Source organism: Frieseomelitta varia, unplaced genomic scaffold (assembly GCF_011392965.1).
Source record: "Frieseomelitta varia isolate USP_RPSP 00005682 unplaced genomic scaffold, Fvar_1.2 scaffold_957, whole genome shotgun sequence".
Lineage (NCBI taxonomy): Eukaryota > Metazoa > Arthropoda > Insecta > Hymenoptera > Apidae > Frieseomelitta > Frieseomelitta varia.
The window spans coordinates 22194-49866 of NW_025110764.1; the positions used below are offsets into that span (position 1 = coordinate 22194).

General features: G+C 37.2%; 1 protein-coding gene across 1 annotated transcript in view; it reads right to left on the minus strand.

Moving 5' to 3' along the window:
- Positions 1–27673, minus strand: part of LOC122538079 — a 126089-nt gene that overhangs the window by 17148 nt on the left and 81268 nt on the right. The window contains exons 17-19 of the mRNA XM_043671835.1: positions 20556–20977; positions 16143–16250; positions 12655–12776 (exon numbers count right to left, since the gene is read on the minus strand). Coding sequence (XP_043527770.1) covers positions 12655–12776; positions 16143–16250; positions 20556–20977 — 652 coding nt within the window. The remainder of the gene's footprint in view (positions 1–12654; positions 12777–16142; positions 16251–20555; positions 20978–27673) is intronic.

A 27673-nucleotide genomic window follows, 5' to 3' on the forward strand; every position in this document is an offset into this window, starting at 1 on the left:
TATTGAAATGGATGTCCAGGGGAGGTGAAAGGGAGAGGGACGAGGTCTCATAGCGTAGAAAGGGGCTTTGAAGGGCACCCGATGCCGGCGTTGCATCTTTAATCAGGCATCGTGGCAATTCCACGGCGTAATCACAGGAGGGCCTCGTCCGCGCGTAACGTGAGATGCAAATTGGCGAACATTTATCGACTCGCTGATTATTTAGCGTCTCTAGGAAATTGATCCCCCGCCGGCTGGATGGTCTTGTTCAAAGCGGCCAAGATGGATGATAATGTCCAGCCGTCATCACCGGGTTGCGTTGCGATTCCCGGGGGATCCCCGGGGACACACCGCGTGGATTTTCCAGGATTTAGTCACCTGGAAGCAGTCTAATTCTCTTGGTTTCGGTTGCGCAGCGTTTAACGGTAGAACGGCCAAACACGCCGATACGATCTGAACCGTTTTTCTATCAGAGATTCCGGACGTTGATAACTACGGACTTACCCTGTTACGTCTCGTTGTTATTTCAATTCTAAATGTCTTTTTCTCGCGTTTGCGACAAGCGACAAAGTTTTAACGATTTTTTTTTTTTTTTTTTTGGTAATTTCGATGTGTTGATTCAAATGAGCGTATCTGGTTTTGGCAACTTTGGAGAAAAGATTTTCAGTGTTTAACGATCAATATGAACGTTTATATCATCAATTTAGCATTAACTTATATACTTTTTATATAGATATATGTATATACATACAATACGTTATATGTATATATTTTTTTTAATATATAGATAACTATTTTTTGTTACATATAGATAACTTATTTTTTACTTGGCATTAACGACTTGATTCAAACGAAAGTTGCAGATATGGCTTTTTGATTTACCACGGCAGCATAAGCGTTTTCAGATTAATTTCTCCACTATCCGTTTTCAGATTAACCTACAATTTTGTTTCACGTTATACGAAAGTAGTTATTCAACGCGCATTCAGTAGCATCATATTTAATTTTACTGAAATATGGAAATACTTCACTGATTTGTCACAATCTTTCGTATCTTACGTATAACTGGATTGTGGACATGCATTGTACATAATGGTAAAAATTATAGAAAATATCCAAAGTGAACGACATACCGCGACATAAATATCAAATGTTAAAATTGTAACATCTAGTCTCAGTAACCAATCCCTATTCAACTGATTTTTAACTATGTCCGCAAATATATGAATCTGTACAAATATCCCCAATTCACATTTCGTCCATACCACAATATGGCCGCTAGATCGCGGATTTTTGTGCATTTTGTAGGAAATTTAAAAATATGAAATTGCACAGAATACGAAAAAAAAATATATATATGAAATACTCACAGTATAACAATATTTGCTACGTAAAACAATTCTCTACCTCCCCTATCTTTTCTTCCTTTTAATTATACTTAAAAATATGTCTCGCATAAGAATATTATATTTATGACTCTGCATAAACGCTATATTTATGACTCTGCATAAAAATACTGTTTGTCGACACGAAAATTTAAAAAACAAAGAAATAGAGGAAAAATGAAACTCCAATGGGAAAGCTCATGGCACAGGAAGACGAGGGTACTGGCCGATTGTTGCGGGGAAGGGGTGGAAACTCATTTAGAAGGTCCTTCGAGAGCATGGTCGGGGCACGGATCCGTTCGAAACTTCGTTCGATAGGCTAATTATTTCTCTTGTGACATTTTTCCCTTTCCCCCCCCCCCCCCCCCCCCACTTCCGGCTCGTCCCTCAATCGGAACAATAACGCTTCCTTGACGTGATCACGGCAGAAGTTTCGCTCGTTTCCATTTCCGAAATTAGGAGCGTTCCGCGGGCGGCGGCGAGGGGTTCGGGGTCCCGGGGAACTTTTATTCATTGTTATCCCGCTCTTTGATGTCGAAAGTGGACGACGGAGCGCGTTGCCAGTTTTCAGTTAAGCGTTCCTCTCCACTCCGCCGGCAAAACACCGACGAAAACTGCACCGAACGCTAGTCACCCGGTTGGTTTTTAGCGGGGCTGCTTTGCAATTCCGATGGCGGCAGGCAATACTTTTCGTCGAATTATTAGGTTGGAAGGTTTGCTCTCCGCTTTTCTATGAGAGATCTCACGCTGTGAATAATGCTGTTGATTTTCCGTGTATGGTTGTTTCCGCGTGGAATTTCCCTGGCGAATCTACCCCTACGGCGATCGAGTCGTTTTTCAGATCTTGTTTAATAGTTTCACTATAGAGTATTTTGGCAACGTCCCGTCGCCGTTATAGTAATATCGTTGATTTTCGTCTGAGCCTTTGGAGGATCGTGACTGAAGGGTTTGAACGACAAATATACCAAATTTCGCGGGGGAACGTGCTGCTCGATTGTTTCGGGAATTTTGCTTTCGCTTACGAGTAACAGAATAACGTCTTTCACGTGTTGTAAAATTTTGAATTTGTTGAATCTCAACCTTCGTTCAACTGTTGAATTTCGAGAAACTCAATGATTGTTATTGTGTCGATGTTGAAACGTCTGTTCGTGAAAATGGAAGTTTATAAAAAGATTTTCAAAGCTGTTTCCCGTTTCTGTTAATTGGCCTTGGCATGATAAATTTTGCACGTTTCTGTATCCCTCGATGGCTTTCATTACCATCGTTCATGTGCGTTCATAAATTACATTCGAAACATTTCAGACTCACGCGCGCGTCGTCGTAAATTTCATCGACGTCGATGTTTTTCAGATCGAAAATTCGACAAAATTCAGAAGCGCTTTTCATTTCGCTCGAAATCGAAGCGAGAGATGAAAGAAGGGAGAGCGAGGCGAAAAGGATGGGCGAGTGTGTTGTTTACGTAATTGTCGAGCATCGGTGGCCAACCCTTTCCTCGTTTGTTTCTACCCGCTGGTCATTTCCCACCAGGGGGTGAAATAATTTTTAACGCTAATGGATCTTTCGCATTAGGACAGAACGGATAATACACAATTATACGTGGCGGGCATTGTGTCGTGAGGACGAGATCAGAATGAGACGAGAGATTGAAAAGGGAGAAAGGCGGAGAGAAAAGAAAGTGAACGAGTTTTCACCCTCAAGTCGGGAGAATTATTTCTTAATGAAGCAAAGGAGGTGCCATTACGAAGACCTTATCGGAGCTCTCGTTTCAAATTACCCCTTAATAATTTAGACGGTCTGCAATTCGTTCTCTCTTTTCTCTCTCTCTCTCTCTCTCTCTCTCTCTCTCTTTTTGTTTCTTTCCCCTTGTTCCGTGCTTATTAGCGAATTCGGAATGAAACGAAAACAATCTGCCAATTAAAACAGCTGGATCAACAAATAACAATAAATATCCTCTCGGTGATTTAGCGTACGGTTATGCGTACGTTTTCGAAATTAATATTCTCGTCTATGATTGTTTCTGGATTGTACCGGACTTTTCTGCATTTGTGGAAAACTCGAGAGCACAAAAATATTATACACAAAATATTCGAAGTGTGTTCTTTATGGTAAAATAATTTTTATCCCTTTAAACGCGAGACTGCATAAATTACACGAGTTCTATTGTTTTAATTATACTTTTTCAACAATTCCAGAACGTCAGAAAGTGTTGGAGATAAATGGAAACCTAGCGATTGATTTGCAAGAGGATACCATCTGAGACTTTGTCGTCTTTGGAGACTACGTCATCTTCAAACATTTCAATCTACAGAAATATCGACAGGTCTGTCATTTTTCCCTCCCCGTAATTAAAATTCGTTCGTTCCGACTGATTAGCTTTTTTGCAAGATGAAATTTCAAATTAATGTCAATTTTAATTAGGATTCAAGTAAAATTGCGAGCAATCTCAAATAACAAATAATAGGAAACAAATAATATAATAAAAAGTTTGGTATGTGACGTCAGCTTTGAATTGATTAAATTTTCTTAAGCACTGCATCGTTGCAGGTTGAATATTTATCTACAGTAGTTGCTCATTAACAGCTATTAAATTTATAAAAATGACCGGTTTCAATTTTTTTTATTTTTTATTATTACTGAAAATATTCAAATGGTAAGTTTAATATTGGTTTTTATTGACATCACAGCACTTTTATTATATCACGAATTGATAATTTCAGCGTAAGTGTTATAAAAATAGTCAGATTAACTTCAGTTTGCTCTTCAGAATAAAGCCTCTTTTAACCAATTTCCAATCAATTTTACAACGCGTTATTCAATTATTTTCAAACTCATCGTCACTAGGTTTTGAACTATAAACCCTCTTTCGATCTAAATATATTTTTCAAAACAAAAAAGAAAATCTCGATTCTAACATTCGTTTATGTTAAAATAAAAAATAATTTAAATAAATTTCAAATTACTTTGCGATCGAGTTTTACAACCGATATTTGTTTATTTTACCTTTATAAAAGATTCATAAGGTCAGCCGTGTTTTCGAGTTTTTCGTGAAACTTCAATGCGAACAATTTGATATGAAATAATTTTATAATTTACAAACACCGTCAGTTTCAATGTATGTTTTTAATAATATTTAATTCACGAAAATATACGAACATTTTTATGAATCTCTTTTCAACATGTTATGTATACAACGAGTATCATGATTATAAAATTTGAAACCAATTTGAAAATTTATACAAAATTTACAAGATATTCAATACAGTGTACATTTCATAGAGATGAAAAATAATCAACTTTATTATATACATATATATTAAATAATAATGTATAAAAAATATATTATAATAATATATTAAAAGATGTAGGTACATTTAAAGACGAATATATATATTAACTCAAATGCTTAGAATTAAGAATGTATTCGTCTTTAAATGTACCTACATCTTTTAATATTTATTTAATATTTATTCAATATATTGTGATATAATCTCCTCCAACAAGATTTAATACAGACTAAAGATACTCAAAGTATTAATAATTTATCACAGGCTTTCTTACTAAATTACATATTTGCTTGTAATTTCTATACATTTCTACATGTTTCCAGATTGGTTTCATATTTTATCAATAATCACTACACGTGTTGCAATGAAATTTTGACATATTTTCTGTAAGATACGTAAGCGTTTCTTACAACGATAAATACAAGTTAGACTTCCAGTAGAGTCAACCGGGATGTTAATTAACACACATACACGATTTTCTGATCGAAATTCGTTCCGTAAACGCGGCTTCGACAATATCCTTATCGACGAGGGAGAAAAATTCAGAAGGCATTCAGCTGGGAATTGTTGCGCGGTGCCATTTCCTTCTGCTATTCGTCGTTCCTCAGATTTCCTCTTTCGCTTTGAGGGCTGCTCGATATGACGAAAAGCGAATTGAATAGGTCCGCAGGGGAGAGTTCGTACTCAAAATGATCAAAGTTATCAGCGAATAGAGATGTAATGCTTCCTTATAAATCACCCGTGTGCTATGTGATGTGAAATCTTCTGCGAGAAGATTTCACATCACATTCAAACTCCTCGTTTTCTCCCATTTTTCTCCCTCCTAAGGAAAAAAAGAAGAAAAAAAAAAAAGGAACTCGCCTGCTGATTTATTTTATACCTTTCACAGGGCTTGCTTATCCGTATAATTTTTCGATACTTCTCGCTCGTTTCGGGCATTTTACGAAACATTGGTTAGAATTACTCGAGTTTGTGTAATTCGAAATTCAACTAACTGGAGATATTTAACTGAAATTCCCGCGTTTCTACACATCAATTGTTCGCTTCAGGTGGCTCGAAGCCACTTCATTAATCAGTTACTCAAAACTTTCAAGCTTCCAGCTTGGAGTTGGGATCGTTTTAATTATTCTTTTAACTCGGGAGGGACAGCCGAGCTGCTGGCGATGGTAACGTTATTTATACTTGAAATCAGGTTACTTAAATTTGATGAGCCTGCTCGGCTCACGTGAACACGAGTTTGAAGCCAGGTTATTTTAATTAAAGCGCGTCTTAGGAGCAATGAAATTGTACATTACTAGTCGCATTACGTTCATTTGCAATTTCATAATCAAAGGTTAATTAATTTTGTAAGCGGATCGTTCAGCCTTTCGTTCGAATCGTTCTGAAAGACGGATTGTTATTCGAACGATTAAAACGAGACGTTTCAACTCGGTGTACTTTACATTGATTTCAAATTAAAGCAGCTAATTGACGTAGCATCATGAAAGATATCCCCCCCCCCCCCTACCAGATTATTACTGAATAAATGCTGCTCGGTTATAATTACCAGAGAAGTCGTTTAAATACAATAAATTACGGCGACGCGCTTCGTTCCCCGGCAATTAGCATATGTTACTCCGCTCTGAAATTTATGTCTTCTTCGCACACAACGCACGTATTGATCGTTCGTTCAACCTCGCCATTATCTCGACGGTTTTGTACGTGAAAAGTCTTTGCAATAAACACGATGATCCGTCAAACGTGACGAATATGCCTGCAGGCAATATTAATTCAGAGTTTATCGACTTCGGTATCCTTCCGAACGATATATACGCGTTTGCAGTAATTTACGTTCGGCTTGACGAACAATTCAGATAAACGAACAAATCAAACGTTTAATTTTGGAAATTAGAGTATTCAAGCGAGACAATCAGGCCATCGTCGAATAACTTTATCAACCCTCAAATGCAACAACTTTTTCTATTACATTACGAAAATTTTTAATTTGTTGTACGTTCGTTGTACCCTCGGCAATAAGGTGAATCGAGAAAGTTGCAATTAAACAGCGTGAAATCCAAATTTTTTTTGTCAATCGGAATCGTCTAAGCGTGCGACACGCGCTGTACAAAATGGAGGTTTGAACAACAGAAAAATCAAAAAACGCGAGTCGATAGTATTTAAAAAAAGAAAAAAAGAACGCCAATCGTACGTATCCTCATTCGAAGTTATCCCATTACCCTTTCACGTTCAATCGAATAGCCCGGATCCATCCGTTACGTTTCATCGAATCCATCAACTTTCATTTCGCACCAATTTTCACCCTTTCAAACACTTTTCAGCCCTTTCCCCCCCCCCCCTTTTCCCTCGTTTTTACTCCGGCGAAAAAACTAATAACTTCACTTCAATTTCATCAGCGCGCGAATGGCAAATGGACAGGCAAATAATAATCAGCGATATTGTAGCAACGGCTGGAAAATCGGCCCGGTTTCACGCTGGTGCACGCTGTGTTGCATTCAAATAAATAAACATTTGGACGCGCCGCTGTAACCGCCGATCGATAATTCACGCGTTAATCTATCGTTGTCGGCCGAGTGGGTCGCCGCGATGAAATATGGATCCCTGGCGAACGAGCGAGGGGTAAAAGCTTCCGGGTGCCCAGAAGATACTCGACAAAAGGTCCCTTCTACACTCTTCGCGCCCTCCACCCCTGACCATACTCAATTACCTCGGATACGAACCGGTTCCTGCTTCCGATACGGCCATTACGGGGACACTTGGTTAAATAAGAGAGAATTAACCTCACTTCTGACGCCGTAAACCCGCTTCTGTCCACCTGTCTAACTACTCGTGCGATTTCGTTCCCAGCTTTGCCGATGGAAATCAGCAAGGCCAGGGCAAATTTATCCCCGAGCAAGTAAATCGAATCACGTTTGAATTTTATCGCAAGTGAAATTGAAGGATTGGCGCGATGAATCTACGATTGCGCGAGAAGATTGAGAGAAATCTGGATTATTGTAAGTATAAGAAGTGGAAGGTGTTCTTCTTTTTTTTTTTCTTTTTTTTTTTCTTGACATTTCTCGTGACATTTTTGAAGAGCGTATGTATTCTTAAATTGTTTTCGATGTTCGATATCAGTGTCGAGGTCTTGAACTGAAACTAAGTGAGACGAAAATTTGGATAAATGATTCTGTTATGGAAAGTATTAATTGTACTTTGTTTTTTTCAATTTAATTCACTGTTTCAGTCGATTTTACTATTTTTATCGCGAGTATGATAATGGATTAATCGTCACCTTACCATTGATTAACGTAAATTTCAACTCTCAAGTTGTGTTTTCATAATTGTTACTCTTTCACTTTATTTCCTTGCAGTAAATTTCCTTCTGTTTTGTAATTTTTCAAGTATTACACGAAAGTCCAAAGTTTTTCTTAACATTGGGAAAAGAGGCTCACGTATCAGTGAATATTTATCCAAGAAAAATTAAATTCCTCGCAACTCGAAATGTAGATCTCGTCCAATTGAGGAAATTCTTCGCGTTACCGCGGTACGCGTGACTGCATTTGACGTTATTCACGATTATCCGCGAACGCGTTGTGAATAACCATTTCTGTCGCGTGGATATTTAAAAATTGACAGACACACGCAGAAATTCATTTTCACTAATGAAATTTCGAGTAATTTGAACTTGTGATTGCAATTTATGTCCGTTTGTACAAAAAGGCAACAGAATCACGCGAACAGCGGAGAACAATCAAGATCACAGTCTTGTCCACGAAAATGAAATTCGATATGACCGAAAAAATTTGTTGAGAAATATTTATTTCTCATTTTCACAAAGATGACTGCCCTTGTACTTTACACTGCAAAATATCAAACACTGATAAACAAAATTAATAAAATTAGTAATTCAATAGTCTAGGAATTAGAAAAACTATCGTCGTTAGCGGACATATTTCGTTTCTCGCATGAATGTCTTTTGCACGTCGATAAAATAAAAATCCCATATAGCTTAGCGCTACTTGTTAAGCTTAGCTCGGACAGTAGTGACCGTGAAACACGGTGTCGAACATTTATCCCCGTCTCGCAAACAACCCTTCCGTATCCGTTTCCCTTTTCTCAGCGCGGGACAACGCGTTAGCCGCATCGTTGGATCTTGGAGTCCGGTTTATTATTTGATGCTTCGAAATCGATCGATGGCTGGCTCGCTCCGTGGTGGCCGCACGTGCGACTACGGTTGACGGTTTTAAGTATTAAACATTAAGGCTTCCAGGGGAAGGAGGTCAGAAACGAGGTCAAAATGTTATTATGTGAAAATATTGAATCGCGCCGCGACTACGTTGAATTATTCGTCGTTTAATCTTCCAGGTGGGCTCGTTCTATTTTTAACGGCGGACATGCCCGCTACGCTCGGTTTTTAATTATTGGTTCTATCGAACGCGAGAGGAATTTTTTTTTTTTATGCATACCGGCTCGTATTACGCTATTTATGTAAAGGTGGCCAAAAAGTGATCTAAATCCTCGTTAACGGGTTATCTGTTATTACGTTGTAACATTACGCGAACTTCCTTGGCGAGCCGAATTGATCAGCTGCACGTTTGACGAATTCCACGATTTTATTGCTCAAAGTATAAGAATATTTTAGCGATATTTTTGAGAATTTAAGAGTGATTCATTTGTGATCTACCAGTCAAAAGTTCGAGCATTTCTATTCCATTATTAATTCACGTTTTGTTTGTTGTTTCGCTAAATCGTGCGTAATTTTTTAATTACTTTACACACACGCACATATTTATTTTCTATACAATGTAGTATAGTTTAATATTTGTATAGAATTTATAGTTACATATATAAATATTACAATAATTTGATATTTATTATAATAATCATCAATATGTCGTTTAATATTTAATATAATTTAGTTTGATATTTACGTAATTTTATATTTTTTATTTATTGATATGTACGTAAATTTTTGAAAGTCGTTATTGATACACTGAAAGTGAAGATCTGTATATTTCATTTCACCTAGAACGTGAAAATTCAATTCAAATCGGCAAGTAAGAGAATTCTGCGCGAAGAGCAAAAAAAACAAAAAAAAAAAAAAAAAAGAAAAAGAGGACCGCAAATCGGATTGCAGAACCAAATTGCTATTGCTCATTTCAATTGTCTCGTATTTTTTCATTTCTCCATTGTCTCGTATTCCTCACCGGCCGTCAAGTGCCAACCTATTTCAATTTTATTTTTAAACGTAGTTCCATTACCTCGCATTACCTCTCCACTAAAAACCCACCCATTAGCAATCCGGTATGCTGTTTCAAATCAATGTGTCTATACCCATTTACCCACCCACCTACATTTACATTCCATTTATACCTATAGCTAGCTGCAGACCAGGTCCAGATCCATCCATTTATTCTACCATTCAAGCATTTCCCATCTAGCTCGAAATCGGCAAAGCAGATTTCGATCGGTTCTAATCGTCTCTGTGAAAAGGACCATCGCCGAGCCAAGTAGAAGTTGAACATCAGCGACGAGAGGAGAAGGGGAGGTGGGAGGCGGAGAACATTTTCCAACCTCGACTCTCCGACGCTCGAAGGCTCTGTTCCGGTGTACAAAGTGCAATACACCGTGCTTCCCTTCTGCCTATGGCGTTTCCGGCATTCTCCGCGTTCTCTGTCCGGGGAAAAACGCCAAGGCCCAGACAAGGTCGATCACTCGACCACTCGAGCCTCTTATAACGTGATTATTTCATCCTGAGTTTCTAGTAGATTTCTTTTTTTTTTTTTTTTTAATCAAATTACCCCTGTTTTCGCCATCGAAAACTGGTCTTCTTCTCTTCTCTAAGACTTCGGGAGTCTTGTCAAATTTTCGTCACTCTTTAGATTGTGCGATTCTTTCACTCGTTGTTGTGAAATTTTTAGCTTCACGTTGCTAATTAAGTCAAACGTGAAATTCTGCTTTTTTTTTTTGGTAATTGAGGGATTACGTATCTTTAGCTTAATGTTCGACTGTTGTCGGAGCACTTTGCTCTCAATAGCGATGGTTTACTGTTTCATGGTGTGATCATTCTCGATCAGTAGGTCGTTCTAGGTTTGTTAGGTTGTTAGAGGGAATAATATCAGCTCGAACTTTCATAAATTCTATTTTTTTTTATTAGTGAGTTTTTAAGCAAGTATTACTCTGATGTTGTGTATTTTTTTTTTTGGATGTTCATTTTCTTAATGAAATATAATTTTCTTAATTAATTATAAATTAAAGACTGTTGGTTGTTTTATGAATTTCGTAAGAATCAGTGAAAAAGTTTGATACGATAAAAATCATATTTTATACCGTGAGATATATTGTGATCATAGGAGAAAATTTTTAACAGTCCTTCGACCATAGGCGACATCATGTTAAAGCAGAATTCATAGATTCACCAGCAGCGGTTTTCATTACACATACCATTACACAAAATTCTATATTCTTTTTATTGAAATTATAATTTACTGAATTTCTCGTGTGTTTCAAAAAAAGATCTGTATTTATAAAAATTTGATTCTAATCTTAATTCTAAAACCAATTAATTTCAAATATTTGAAAGATCAACGTAGTTACACATTGGCATCGTAGTGTCTCCTTTCTGGCAACATTTTTCTTACTTTAAAATCGTCGTTATCAATCCGTACGGTTATCGTTACGCCGATCATGTTTTTCTTTTTTTTTTTACCCATTACCTTTCTATTCCCCGGCGAATATCGACGCAGGACGCCATATGTAATAGATCGTGACATTATTAAACGACAGCGTAATGCAGCCGTTCGCTTGCAGAGGAAAAAAATATCGTATCGTTAAACGAAGTTTGGTGAACGACGCTGTGCTGCGCGAAACGACAAAAAAATTCAAAAAAAAAAAAAATAAATGAAAAAAAGATTCCTCCCCTGTGTTTCACAGTTGAAACCTGATGGTTTGCGTTTCGAATCAATTGGCTGTGTAAGCGGCATAATAAAATTTTTCGATGTAACTATTCCGTGCCTACCTAAAATTCCATCGTTTTTTCTCTCTATTTTATCTCTCCGAGTACATAAAAACGTTGCTAGTTTTTCTTTCGAGTAATGTCAGTTCTCAAGCATTGAGAATTGAATTCGAATAGGAATTTAGAGCGTTGTAACTTAAACTGTTATATTGATGTGCTGATTGATTAAGCTTAATTATTTAAATTTAATACCATCAGCGAGTTACCGAGAATATCATCGTGGAAATTAAGTAAAATTTCAAACAATGGACTGTAATTCGTAGTAAGGGCGGAATAACGGAGAGCAGCGAATGTTTGGTAATTTCAGACGAACTATGGTGCGCACCACGGACCTTTGCGATAAATGGACAACAGTTCCTTCATTTCTAGAACCTAAACGTGTATGATTGTATTTCTTATATAAACAAATTTATTTCGTTAAGGTTACTTAATCGGTAATTTGCAGCTCCTGACTTCACTAAAATTTCACCAATAATAAATAATAATAAACCATCGACCGATATTGTCGGATCATAGATAAACCATGATGTTTAATTTTAATTTATATTCTTCAATTTTTAGTGTTAAATATCGCCGTAATGTGCAAGATACGAAACTGAAGTAATTAAAATGAAAGTATCTTAAAATTATAATTTCAGTTATTGTAGCCATCCGTAATCCAACAATGTCAGTCTATAACATTAGCAGGAGGGTGCAGACGTATCCCCAATCATACACCCACGAGCTTCTCAAAAAAAAAAGAAAAAAAAATAACAGGAACTTTGCATCGATTTATTTACTTCGAACCTAAACTCTGACGTACATATAAATTATTTAGATTTCATCACCGTTACGGACCGATTGCTAGACGACACTTGACTGTGTCAAGACGAACGAAAACGAAAAAGAAAGAAGAGAGAGAGAGAGAGAGAGAGAGAGAGAGAGAGAGAGAGAGAGACAGAAATAAAGAAGACGATCATGCTGAAAAAGAGAAGAGTGCTCGTGCACGGATCGATTCTCGACACATACTGACCTTGTTAGGCGGCGCTTGGATCCCGTGGAAGGGTAGATTCTCGTAAAACGTCTTCGCCCCGGACTCCGGAAGTCCCTCCGACACGCTGTTCACGTGATTGTTATTCGCAGCTTGATTGGGATCTGTAAGCGCAAACGAAACATGACTTTGCGTAATTAAACGGGGACACGTGACGTGTCGGCGAGTTCGTGACAGACCCTACGAGAGAAACAGTAGGATAGAAAGAGGGGGAGAAAGAGAGAGAGAGAGAGAGAGAGAGAAATTTGTGTGTGGTCCCTTCTCGAAGAAGGATTCTACATAACGGACTTGTACCCTCAGAGTGGAACGGAAGTCTCCGGTGCACGAAGATAGGAGACAGATAGAGACAACGAGAGAGAGAGAGAGAGAGAGATAGAGAGACAGAGAACTTGATTCGATAAATATCCAGGTGTAGTTGCATACGCTAGAACAAGTGAGTGACTATGCTCTAGTGCTAAGGAAATGTGTAGTAAACGGAGGAATATTTGGAGCTTCTTGGACTGTTGAATTTTCTCGCAAGTCTAATTAGGGTAGCCTATAGATCTCAGTTGCTGATTATCACATATATATTATTTCGTGCGAATTTTGCAGCGATTAAATTCAATTATGAATTTGCCTGCAATTAATGTGTAATGCTCGGTAGAAGAGGATGCACTGTCTCTTTCGAGGCACTTCCGTCGGTAAATTTTGTTGGCAAATCTCTTGCTTTTCTCGTTTGTTCAATTCAATATACATATATATATGTATATATACACGTGAATCGTATATTCCGAGATTTATATTATTTACATTTCACTTCGGCCGATTATTGCTGCGCATTATCAATAATTATGTTATTATAATTTATCTAGTAACGATTATATCGTAATTTATGTAGTAACGGTCTACGGTATAATTAAGTCATAATCTATCTGGCAATAATTATGCGCATAGTAACGTATTATGTTCTATCAATTTAGATTTCGTTTTGTCCACTTGTTGCCACACCGTTCTGTATCAACACATTGGTGTCAAATGACCTATTCATTAATTATTGTTAATTACTGTCAATTGTTGAATTTCGATTTCGATCCACCTTTTTCAAACAAACGGCTAACATTTCGGATTGACCTGTAATCTCTTGAACAAATTGATTGTGACGCAAGGGAATTGTCGATCTTTGAAAAGATATCGGCGAACAGCATAATCTGCGTTTACAATCTCGCTGATGTTTGACGTGACGATCGTAGAAGGATCTTATTTTCCCTCCCTTCTTCCTCGATGATCGAGTGAGAATTACGTTTCACGTAAAGAGCTTCCCTGCCGCGCGACACAAAGTTTTAATTACGCAAATAACAATTATCTCGTAGTTACGTATCGTAAATAGGCGTGTGTGCACGTTGCGCGTTATTTGCACGCGAATGTTTATACGTACGGGATTTATAACGAGCCAACAATGGGATTGAATCGCGTCGGTCCCTAGACAGGCATGGACTACGTTTCGAATAGAATGAAAAAAAATGGAACAAATTGAAATGACTGAGACATTTTAGAAATAAAGTTACTTTTTCTAAAATTATTCAGTGTGAGGCACACACGTTTCCAAATAATTTTTAAAACGAACGAAATTGAAATTATTTGTGTTTATACGATTACAATTTCTTCGACTAAGTACAACCGATTACTGTGAAACTTGGTACGTATGTTTAGCGCAACATTTACTAGGGATTGAACATCACGATCGAACATTTTTTTAATTTTTAACAATTTCGAGAAACATAAACGTAGAAATTCTTGGCATAAATTCGATACATCAGAAACAAACAGCTGTTATTTTCATAATTTTCACAGAAATGAAAATGTTGGCTTGTCAATACCTAGAGAATATTGTTTACTTTTGAACTTCTTTTTGCCTTTTTGTTGCAACTAATCCTGTCTGGCTGGAATCATGCACACCGACAGGCAATGTAAAGAAAAAGTTATGTAAGAGAATGACCGTTGAAAAGTTAAATAAGAGCCCTCTTTCTTTCTCTTTTCAATGTTGCTTTTTATAGTTCACAACGTGTTAAAATAAAACATAATAACTTATCGTCAATCAAATATGTACTCTTTTTTTACTAGCTCTCTAAAGTATTCGTAACTTTTAGGCCCGTCAAAACTGTCCTGCCCCCGTTAATTCAGTGATATACTGCAAATATTTCCGTTTCTCAATTAGATTCCACGAACGAACTACCGGCAGAAACGTCATGTTTGCTCATTTCTACGCGTCAAAGCAGAAATTACCCCGTCACCTACATATTTTGGAAATACGCGGATCGGTTTCGAGAGAAGACCAGAGAGCAGAGAAAGAAAGAGAGAGAGAGAGAGAGAGAGAGCTCGGTTTCATTACGCGGAAAGGTCGTATCGAAATAATATTTCCCGTTTTAGAGCCCCGGTTTTGTATCAGTTTGCTACGTTAAAGCGATTCCATTACCAAAATGAATCGTTTAATTAAACAGTATGTATGCGCGGAGGGTGATTCTGGAATCTGGAACTGACTGGCTGCAATTTCTTTTCAACTACCGGCCGGAAAATATTTGCCAGATGAAATTATTATTTTCGACCGTGTGTAAGCTTCCACCGGGCCCAGGTATTATTTCGCGCGTGAATTACAAATTCACAAAGCCGTGACGCAAAACGTCGAAGGATAATTTACGATGTATCTCTTGTTTTATTTTTATTATTGTCTCAATGTTTTTCCTTTTTCTTTTCTTTTTTTTTTTATAAATATTGCGTTTGACGGTTCTAATAATTACACGTAATACGTATCTTTTCGCGGTTGAGTTTAATTATCGCGTAAAATGTACGTTTAATGTGCGTTTAACAAATGTGTTTGCACAGATATATATATATATATTTTTTTTTTCTGTTGATTTAATGGAGTTTAAAGATCGTCTCGATACAACGAGATCTCTTTCGATCATTCTGTACAGAAATCTCGATTGTTCTCTTTACGTTTGTTCTCTTTACGCTTCACGTTGTAATTATTCACAAGGGTTTGGGTTAAACTGCAAAATTGCTTTCGTTTCGATGTTCTTCGCTCTTATGCTACTCACATTTTTCTCATTCCACGTCATGAAATTGTCATAAAATTGTTTCGACGCAGAGACGAACCCCGTCTCTGTCACAATCTACCAATCAACGATGCAAAACACGAATCTTTATAATTAACATACATATCACATCGCTTTAATTAAAACAAAAAAAAAGAAAATGACAGTAACTCGGATTATTTATCAGTTTAATTGATCGTCTCGTTGATCGTTTGAAGTTCTTTTTATATTTTTATACAGTTTCCTGGGACGTAGGGAACACTGTTTAAAAAAGAGATCTCGCTCGTCCGCGAGAAAAGTTGGCCGAGATCGGCGTGAAAGGGAGAGAAGATCTGGTTACAGCTCGTTGTTAGATCGCGCCGTTGATCATGCACGTTTCTACGATTTCTTGGTACGTACCTGCGCCTGGTTTCTTTCGCTTACGGGAGACGTTGCCTCGATTCGGCTGGCACGATGGCTCTGCATGCAGTATCCGCTGTCGCGGCGCTATTCTTTTGTAAGTCACAGCTAAGGGGACACAAGACAAAACACATACAAGAAAAAAATAAATAAAAAAAGAGAAAAAAAAAAGAGAAAAGAACAGGGGAGGCAGGAACAAGCAGAAACAGCGAACGGGTGAAGCAAGGATTCGTGCAGGCTCAATACTTGTCAATAATAATCACGCTGTGTCATCGTTTATTAAATAACAATCGATTGGACATGAATTTGTCTTTCGTTATTTTTTGCAAATTTCATTTCATTCTGCGAGTTCCACGAGAAATGACGAGGTCTGCAATATAATTTAAATAAATGAATCGGTTGATCATTTTAATTTGTAAAAATTAGACGAGCGATCGTGTTGGATAAATTGAAACAAGTGAACGTTTAAAGAGCCAATGAGTTTTCAATTCGCCGAGAGAATTGTGGATTAATTCTAGCGACTAAAGCGTAGATTCTTCCCATCAAGGGGGAATTCAATCGCGGGGAATTTGTAGGGGCATTTTTTTGAAGAATTAAAATTGAAGAGAGAATTATTTTGTACACAACTTTCCTCCGTTTCGTCGTTTGTAACGTTTTCCCTTGCAAGTTTCCATTTATATGCATATTTTCCTGTCCTCGAGTGTTATAAACGTAATTCCGCACAGATTTCGCGCCGCCGTGGCAACATAATTTTGCAAATTGCGTTTGCCTTTGATTTTTCGGGTAATTAGGAAATCAGAGTTGGCTTTAGTTTAGCTAAATGAAGAGAAAACATACGAAACGAGGTTACTCAGGGGAGAATAGCATTTGTAACGCTGCCGCGTAACGACTAATTAAAAGAAGAGCTCTATAAAAAAATGAATGGGAAAAGAAAAAGAAAATGCAATTTCACGAATGCAGTTTCGCGAACTTGAAATGAACGTCAGAGGTGAAACGAAATTATATTAATTAAAACGCGATTCTCTCGTATCGGCATATTTAATTGAAGGGGCGTAGACTTGAAATTTTTCTCTCTGCTTTTATTTTTTTCGTAGTTCGCTCACGTTTGATGCACATGCTGATACAGGCTGCGGTAAAACATACTAATTACAAGTTGACAGGCGTCATTACCTTTCGTCCGCACGATGCTTTGATTTCTTCAATTACGTTCTCACGTGAATTACTGAAAAATTATACGATCGGCAAACACATACCTCGAAGAATGACGATTTAAATTGTATTTGACGATTGGAAAATTAATACTACTCTCCGAGCTTCCATCTTTCGTTAGACACTCCATTAATTGGAAAATTTCCGTCTCAAACACGCCTGCATTTTTCTCTCGTTACTTTCAGATCCGATGTTTAATTAATTAATGTCGATGGTTCACAGTTTGAATTATGAACAAGCTTCTTAATTCAAGCGTGACGTTTCATTTCAATTTGCATCCCGTGTTGAATTTTCACGCGATGAAAATCGTCGATGACAGTGATAGGATACAAATTATAATTATAATTATGTATCACTAACATCGTAGTGATTTATATTTATGAGAAGAATATCAATTAAATGTATTATTTTAATTATCATTAACCAACTGCATACATTCTAAACGTATTCTGAAAAATATTTATACAGGCGTGTTTATAGGTTTTCCAATTTTTTCTTTTTTTTTTTCCTGTCGAATTATTCTGTCTTAATTATTAACAAGTTGTTCCCAACGGTGGAAAAATTCCACGAGCTGTTCAATAAAAAATTCAAGGTAAAACATATCAGTCGCACAGGCAAACACAGAAATAATTTGCGTTTCATAGGAATATCGAATAGTTGGATAGCCGATTCAATACAGGCTGTTCACTGAAAGACTGAATAATATAAAACAAAAATAACTTTTACAAAACATATGTTTTTTTTAGATTTTTTATTATTTTACTTGGAAATATAATTAATGGATTTTTTCCACTATGTGAAAAACAACATCCCTCAAATAATCACTATTTTCCAGCTCACAAATTATGACTTTTTCAAACCTCTCAGTTTTTCAGTGGCCATCCTGTAGTAGGCGTGTTGTATCGACTGTACAGTTTTTAATGTTGGCAGATCAACGCGCAAGCGTTGTACGAATTTTCATTCGAACAGATATCGGGATCATCTGTTTAATGTAATGTGGTCTGTTTCCTTATTAAATATTCGATCAAATATTCGACTTGGGCAAGCAGCGCGAAATTGTTCAGCCGTTGTATTTTTAATTAAGCGCGGTCATCTGATTTGATTGATAAGTAAAGTTTAATTTTAATTTTGCTACGATTTTATTCTGGGACATGAAATTTCCACGATTGAACGGAGCATCGCCGGAAACGTGGAGATACTTTCGCGAGAAAAGTGTTTCGAACGATTAAAACTCGAAATTTTATTATATTATATAGGTACATAGAGTTATTTGTTATACATATTTATAAAAAAAAAAAAAAAAAAATTAAACTTACATTTCATTCCTCTGTACAGGATGAATTGTGATTTGTGACTAACGATAGTGACGGAGTAATATTTTTGTCGTAAAAGAAAAAAACAAATTCCGTTTTGATATCGAAATTGATACAATGTAATAAATGGACTGTGGATCTTTTATTTACGGTTTTATATTTTTATATGGACAACTAAGTAGAAATAAACCAGAGTAAATGCTAATCATTGATAGAAATTAAATAAGCAGATATTTGTTTCATTTACTAAATACAAATATAAATAATATAAATAATATATATATATATATATATATATATATATATATATATATATATTCTACTATATTTTATTTATATTTTACACAGTTTATTGCACTTTTATATCTTGACAAATATCTATAATAATAATAGATAATATAATATATTACATATTTCTGTACCCACTGCTGTACTTTATAGACATTGTTTCACAGAAAATATAATGAATGTAGCTTCATTAACTATTGTTGCAGATTGATTAGAACGTTCGGATATTTGTTAAAAAAGTGCGTGCCACAATTCGTCCCGTATAACCTGCGTCATTTAAAGAACTTCAAATGAGATCACATTGCAATCTTCGAACACGATTTAACAAAATGAAACTGATAAAGTGATGTCCGCGGGCATTAACGAAGCCCGACAGCGCTTTCAGGAGTAATTAGCGGCACAAAGTTAACACACTGACGCAGAGACAGAGAGATAGAGACGGAGAGAGAAAGAGGGAGGATCCTATTTCTCAATCCACAGACCTTTAAGCTCCTTGCATTAAATTTACATTATACTTCCTAATTTTTCTCCCCTCGTCCTATATTTCCCAGATATGCTATCCGTCACAGAACTACTATCCTTCGTAATCGAGTTAACCTTTCCCCTCTGGCCACGAAACGGCTGAAACACAGCTGCGTCCTCGCGCTAAAATTCTCAACGAACCGGTGGCCAGCTGATTACCAGCCCGTGCAAAAGGATACCGTGGCTCACGAAACTATTTGGACAGTCACCGTGGAAAACTTTCAAGTGTTGAATAAAATGCATTAAAGTATGTTTCATGCTACACCCGCATTGTACGATTTGTATAAAACATTTGGAAATTTCATTACTGTTGTAGAAAGAAAATACGATCGTCATGGTACATTTGTGGGAAATTTAGCTTATAAAAAAATATAATATACTTGTAACATGTAATATATATATATATATATATATATATATATATATATATATATATATATATATATATATAATATACCTGTAACATACTATTTTATAAACGACGTTCATAAAAATGTGAAATTGCACGAACATCCACAGTCCAATCATGATTATATTATTTTAAGTGTTATAAAACCTGCAAAATGCTGTAAGAATAAAGAATAAAAAATAAAAAATTGCGAGGTGTGATCGTATATTTAGCAAAAGGAAACAAGCAGATACAAATTCGGAATGTCTCGTATTTTATTTTCAATTATTACATTCAGCATTCGTCGTAAGTGACTTTTTCACTTTATAACCTCTTTCTAATATAAAGTATTATTTTAACGTTCCCAATTCTGACACAATTTGAGCAATACTTGCCCAAAGAGTCTCGAGTGCGCGCAACACACGTGTGATATATTATCGTAAAAGATTTCCGCGACCTTGTTCGATATATCTCAATTTTGAAACAGCCGCGATACTTGCCCAAAGACTTCCAAGACTGCGCGAGTACACGCACGCGCGCGTGCTTTGTATTTATAAAAAGTCTCCACTACTGTTCGAAACTACTTTTCCCAAGTTTTACTGTGCTCACTCAGTTTGGGACAAACGAAAATTCCCGAAATTCGAAACGTGCCAACATTAAAGCGACAGCAGGTAGCTCTATGCTACGACTCACCTGTCTTCTCTCTGGAAATGCCCGGCAGAGTGGCCTGCTCTTTAAGCTGCACTCCAAACATCGCCTTAATTTTATTAGCCCTGGCGAGCATACCCTCGTCATGCAGACCGGACACGGCCACGCTTCTCTGCCCGTTCTCCTTCCGTCTTCGAAACACTTTGCCACCGTTGGCGACCTTCGCGATCGTTGTCTCCACGATGAAACGATCGGCGATGGTCGGCTCGTCGTCGTTACGCCTGTTCATCAGCTCGTTTCGCAGCGACTCGTTCGCGCGAACGCTCAGCCCTGACCTCAGGCTGTGGCTCCGATTGATGTGCACCAACACGCCCGGTTTCAGTGGCCATCTTGGCGCAGCCGTCGGGTGTACCGGCGTTTGGGTCGAATGAGAGGACACCGTCGGACTCGGTGGCCCACCGTCTGGACTGTTTGTGTGTGTGTGTGTGTGTGTTTTTTCTTTTTTCTTTTTTTTTTCACGCGGTGTCAAGCTAATGGTTATCGCGTAACTAGGTCGAGCTTTCGCTACGCTGCGTCCCGATCGTTCCTGCCAGATCGTCGCAGAGAAACGAGGATTTGTTCTCTGCAGTTTGATTTAGCGGAGCCCGCAGAGAAAGGGCCCGCAGAGATAGGATTTTTCTTTGATCGCGCCTCTTTTGAATATTTCGGTTCGGACTCTCTTTGCCCCGTCTTTTGTGACGACAGTGAAAGCGCTCGTGAATGGAATTTTTGGCAAAAAGGTTTGGTTTCTACTAGTGTTTATTTTACAGACTGCGGCGTTCTATGTAGCGCTGAAGGTAAGCTAAGGTTTAAAGGCGCAACAATGCACAGGACATAGGGGAAATATCCGAAATGTAGAACAAATGTAGCTTAACTCCGTTCTAAAAAGGTTTTCCTTTTAATCATTTTTGCGAAAATATGAGTTTGAATGAATATCCAGAGTCTAATAATTAATTTCATTGGATAATTGGTTAAGTGAATGAAAATAAAAGTAATCTTATACTATAAATTTTTTAAAAAACTGTTTACTGTAACAAATGTATTTTATAAAACATGTATGTTGTACATCTCAATCCAATTAGAACTTTTAATTTCTAGTGAGACTTCTACGATCTTGTTTGTAAGGATACGCGTGATAAACTCAACGAAAATTCAAAAGGGCTTTCAAACGATATTAACGGTTCTTTCGATTTTAATGAATGGATTTATACATCAGTGAGTTATCGGTGATGAATTAGGTAACTTGTTTAGGAATGAAGATTTATCATGCGTACTTGAATAAGGTGAATGAAGTGCATTGTTAGCATTATGGTGTTACATTATTCAGGTTACAGACAGGCAATCTATTACTAGGGTTATGAATTTCACTTGTATAGGATTCTATAGTAATTAATCACTTCAAAGCATCAATTTACCAAAATTAACCGAAATAAGGGAGGCGTGTAGTGCGGATAAGGATTATCGAGACGCGTCTTCTCTGTTATCTCGATGCTGTGACATTGCAACGAAGTACGTTTATTTAAAAAATTGCTCATTATCAATAATGTTCGTCACGAATCAACCTTTCGATTTTCTCTTGCCTAAATACTTCTTCGTTATCTTAATCGTAACGAAATATACCGCAAACTTTTGATACATTAGAAAGCTTTAATTTCTGTTGTAAACTGTCGCGAATTAATTTCATTATCCTTACATCTCTCGTTCACTATGTCGATGCAATTTGTTTATTATTCAATTTGTTTTGCACTATCGTTTCTAATCGCAACGAAATCTAATTCATTCGTTATCCAGTTCTAATTGTATATTATTTAATTTGTTTTGCATTATCATTTTTAATTGAATCTTCTGATATAAGGTACGCGAATGTTCCAATTACGCTGAAGCACTGAAACCAGTATAAAAGTATAAAAGTATAAAAAAAGGACAAGGTGTGACTTGGGAAAATTTCGAGCACGTTCACTGTCGCATAACCAACAATACGAGTGAATTGTACTTTTCACTGCTTAAGTTAACAGAGAAAAACATTAGCTTTCCTCGTTCCTTCGACGATTTATACGAGTTATAAACGTTTCTTAACCTCTCGGTTCTGAACGACGAGTATACTCGTCACGCGAGAAAAGCAGTTACAATTTGTAAACATGAGTTCAATTTCTTCTAGGAAATAAAACACATTTGTAAATGCGTGACAATTTAGAATATCTTGAGACCAACTTGGCTAGTTTATTTCTTGCTATTAATTAATGTCAATTAAGTTAGACAATAAAATATTATTGACTTTTTTAAAAAAGAGGAAACTAGCGTCATTTCCTTGTAATTTAATTCAATCTTGCAGCAGCTACATGTACCCGAGTGTTTGACGAGTATAATCGTCGTATAAACACACACATGTATTATAGATACACGCTTTTTAAAAAAAAATGGCACCACAGCTAAGAGGTTAAGGGAAGTGAACTCGAGTCACGCGAGTAACAGGAACGATATGGGCGCAGCACATCAGAGAAAGGCTACTATCGAAGACAGAACGATAAAACTGAACAAAGAATCCTTTCGGTTTGCTTTGCCCCGTACAAAAGTCGTCTATCGAACGTTACACGCGCTCCGTTCGTTCCAACTTTTTAATTAAACTTTCGGCCGATCGCCCCGTTTCACAAGCATTTCCCAAATATTTTTTCCATTGTCGACATGCATCCGACGAATCATTCCATAACGCGCGATTTTCCTTAATTAACGTAACGTTACAGTTAGAAATTCTATGAAACTGCGGGTGGTAGTTCGATGTTTATGGTTTTTTCCCCAGAGAATAAACATTTTCAAGGGACGTAATTATACGCGGAGTTCAAGTCAAGTGACGAGCCTTTGGAAACTGGAAGGATGCAAAGCGGAGGGTTTTAGAACATTTACCAGCCATTTGTTTAGAATATCATTCATTCGGAATTTTATTTGTTTAGAAATTTACTAGTACGCTGCGATATTACTAATAGAAAATTATTTATATAGTTTGGGATTATTTATGTATTTTATGTAATTTAGAAATTTATTAGTACATCTTCCCATCGAGTAATAAACGACAAAATAATCGAATAATACGTAAGACTCTGTGCCGAGTTTGAGGAAAAACTTTGTTAAACGACAATACCAGAAACTACGTGATATTGTAGTAGCATTAATAAAATTCGATCATGTATTTTAATTTGTCACGAAAGAATTCCACGTAGAAATATTTGTGAGAATACAAAAATTTAACACTGACGTGTTACAAAAAAAAGGATTTAAATTTGAAAATTGTGGTATTATCATATTTTTATATTTGTTTTTTCTAGCTATCAGATACGACGATTAGATGAGAACGTATTATTACAGATTCTCGATGAACAGAAAAAAAAAAAAAAAAGAAAAGAAAAAGAGGTGATGCGTTAAATGCAAATTTAAGTTTCTCGACTCTGTTAAGTAGAAATTCAAAAAAAAATCGCGGTGGTATCGTGATGGCATCGATAATAAAATTCGACTTTTTTCACCCTCTTCATGACGAATTGCATATGCATAGGATATGCGTGAACGCTGGCAATTCATCAAAAGCGTCGCGCTGTGAAATGCCAGTCCATCTTTTTTAATTCGCTGCTGTTTCGACCAGAGATGTGCGCCGGATATCGAATCGGAGCAGAAAGCGTAGTGGCGAAAGGACATGAAATTCTGATGATGGTACATGAGAATTTAAAGGGAAGATACAAACGATCCGCGTTTTTTCTCCCCTTTCCCCCTTTTTTTTTTATGATCCGTATAAATCGTACCACTGTTTGGAAATCCGACAATACACGTCAGATCTTTGTTAAATTTATCACGTTGTCAACGAAGCGACGACGTTAATATTCCGCGTGGAAAATTCAGTCAAGATTTTCTGATAAATTTGTCACCCAGATTTTTACACGGCATAAATTAGCAGAATTTCATAAACGACACGTTGCGAGTTATCAGATTCGTCGCGTAATAATGAAACAGTGAAATATTTTTAGGCGGTGTATAAATTGGCGAAATTTTATAAACGACACGTTGCGTATTAATGAAATAACGAAATTTAAAATTCAATAAAAGTTAAATTTTAATAAGAAACTATAGCCTTGCAAATCGTAAAATTGCCAGCTGTACCATCGGACGTGTAACTCGTCACTTGTCAATTCGCTAATTCGCTAATAAAATATACGTCCTTGACGTATTATTTTTCATCTTATGTTTCAGAATCGACACCATAGTTTCCCTGCAAGTTTCCGCCCGATAAGTTTCACCGCACGAACGAACGTGCATAATAATCTCTCCCGACAATCACGCGGATTCGGTAATTGAATTTTTCTTAAAAAACGAAAGAGAGAGAGAGAGAGAGAGAGACAGAGAGGGGAAAAATAAAAGACCGGAACATCGCGGTACGTTAATTTCATCGTGTATTTCATATTGAGCCCGGGCCAGTGGCGAGAGCCCTCCAAAAAAAAAAAAAAAAAAAGAAACGCCGGTTAAATATTCACCGGGCGTGGAGTAGCTTGTGCGCGGGGCGTGCCGAAAAAATTCGCTACCGCCAAAAGGATTCTTCGTTTCAGGTCACGATTTGAACGACAGCCAACTCAATAAGAGAGAGCTTTCTACTCATCGGGCATGCAACCCTTCACCTACCTTTCACCTCCGAAAGTGTCTCCGCGAGCCGGATAGAATAGAGAAGGCCAGTTGCAATAGAGTGTAACAGAGCGAGGAAAAGAAAGAGAAGGAGAAACAGAGAGAGACAGAGATAAAGAGAGAGAGAGAGAGTGAGAGAGTGTGTGTGTGTGTGTGACGAAGTAGTAAGAACAAAGAGACAGGAAAAGGGCCAGCCAGTATAACTAATCGTCCCTAAATTATGCAATACAAACGGGCACAGCGCTACATTCGAATAACAAAGAACTTTGCTACCCTATTCATTTGCACGTGCGACCCTTACCTGACTTACCTCTATGCGGACTTCGACAGTAAACTATTATAAGCCGGAAGTGGTCACTAAATTATGCAACAGGACATGCATTCAGGCGTGGAGGAAGACAGAGAGAGAGAGAGAGAGAGAGAGAGAGAGAGAGGCTATGTTGGGTAAGGGAGAGGACTTCCTGCGAGATTGGAGATCGGAGACAATCTCGTGCACACAACACACATCACAGTGGCTGCTGGTTACATTAACGCATACTAATAAAGTCGGCAAGTCACGGCCCTTATCGATATGTACATTCGATACTATATACGGCACGATTAATGTAATATAAATATATACACAGCAATAGACACTCCATTTAACAGCGTTGAACGTACTCGTTTCAAATTCTGGAAAAATATTATACTGTGACATTCATGTTATCGGTGGTGTGCCGGGTGCGCCACGGGGTGAAAATGTTTGGCGATACGCCGCGATGATATAGGAAAGTGATTTTGATTATGTCTGATCGGCCGGTGGTTACAGTGCAGGGCGTTTTATCAACAAATTATTCGCGAGAAGCCTCGAAAGATTCGCAGTGTGCTTGATATTTAAAAGAGCGTGCACTAGGCGAATGGTTCCTCATTGGAAGGAATACACCGGAGAGCTTCGTTTTGACCAAACTACAGTTTAAAGCTACACTTTCCAGAACACTTAATAGTTGACACGTTCCTTTTTTCAACTTACAAAAGAAAAAAAAAAAAATACGCATACTTTCAAGTATGGAACGAGTAACTTTACTTACAGAGAAAGGAGCACGTCTTTAATGATAATAAAATAAAAAAAACCGATGTACCTCGATCATTCTCAGAGGCAATTTCCCCGAAGAAACAAAGCCTCCCATCGAAAACTCCATTTCCCATTTCCAGATGTATCCCACCGCACCGGAAGCTTGCGTCACGCGTAGAATCGGACGAAAAACAGCGCGCAGAAGAGCGACGTTCGCCGGGAAATGATCGCGAAGAAGGCATCCATTTCTCTACGGCTCTAGAGCCCATAATCCGTGCCATAAAAAGAGATCCTTCCACTTGATCGAAACGGGAGTTCACAGGACCCGGGGCTCGGTGTTGCGCGTCGCTAGCTAAACCGACGATACGCGAAACCGATAATTCCATCGATCAATCGTATAACGAGATTTACCTACGTCGAGTTTGGTATCCCAGGGTAACGGCCGACTCGTGGTTAAAATCGTATATACATGTATATACCCATCTACATACAAAATTTACGATCCACCGAACGTGTATATACACACGGCTTGCAAAGTATTTGCTATAAACTCTTGCACGTCCAATATTGTATGCGCGAAGTATGAAGTACTTTGAAATTTCATTAACAACCCGAGACACGACCAGTCGTAATCGTATCGGTCAAGACACGTGTATAGGTAGAAGTTATCGCGAAATATTTATTGCAAATGTGTTGTTGCAAATTTGATAAAAAATTGACATAGCGAGTAGACTCGTTCTTAAATGATATCATTTAAGGAAGACACGCCTGACAGTTGAATTACTCATTTTTAGGACCTTTTGAATTACTCATTTTTAGAAATTTTATTACCTGCGATCTCTATGTATCACGAAGAACGTAAATTTTATTATGATCCAAAGAGATACTGAGAACTCGAGTGCTAAATCATTGACTATCGAGATTTATCGATACAAATTGACAGCAACAGTTTTGCGATTTCTGCGAAAGTTTTCGCAATTTCTGAAGTTATCGCGAAATATTTATTGCAAATGCGTATTTGATAAAAAATTGATATAGCGAGTAGACTCGTTTTTAAATTATATCATTTAAGAAAGACACGCCTAACCGTTGAATTACTCATTTTTAGAACTTTAACCGTTGAATTACTCGTTTTTAGAACTTTAAATTTTATTACCTGTGATCTCTATATATCATAGAAGAACATAAATTTTATTATGATCCAAAGAGACACTGAGAACTCGAGTGCTAAATCATTGACTATCGAGATTTATCGATACAAATGGACAGTAACAGTTTTGCGATTTCTGAAGTTATCGCGAAATATTTATCGCAAATGCGTATTTGATAAAAAATTGAGATAGACTCTTTCTTAAATGATATCATTTAAGAAAGACACGCCTAACCATTGAATTACTCGTTTTTAGAGCTTTAA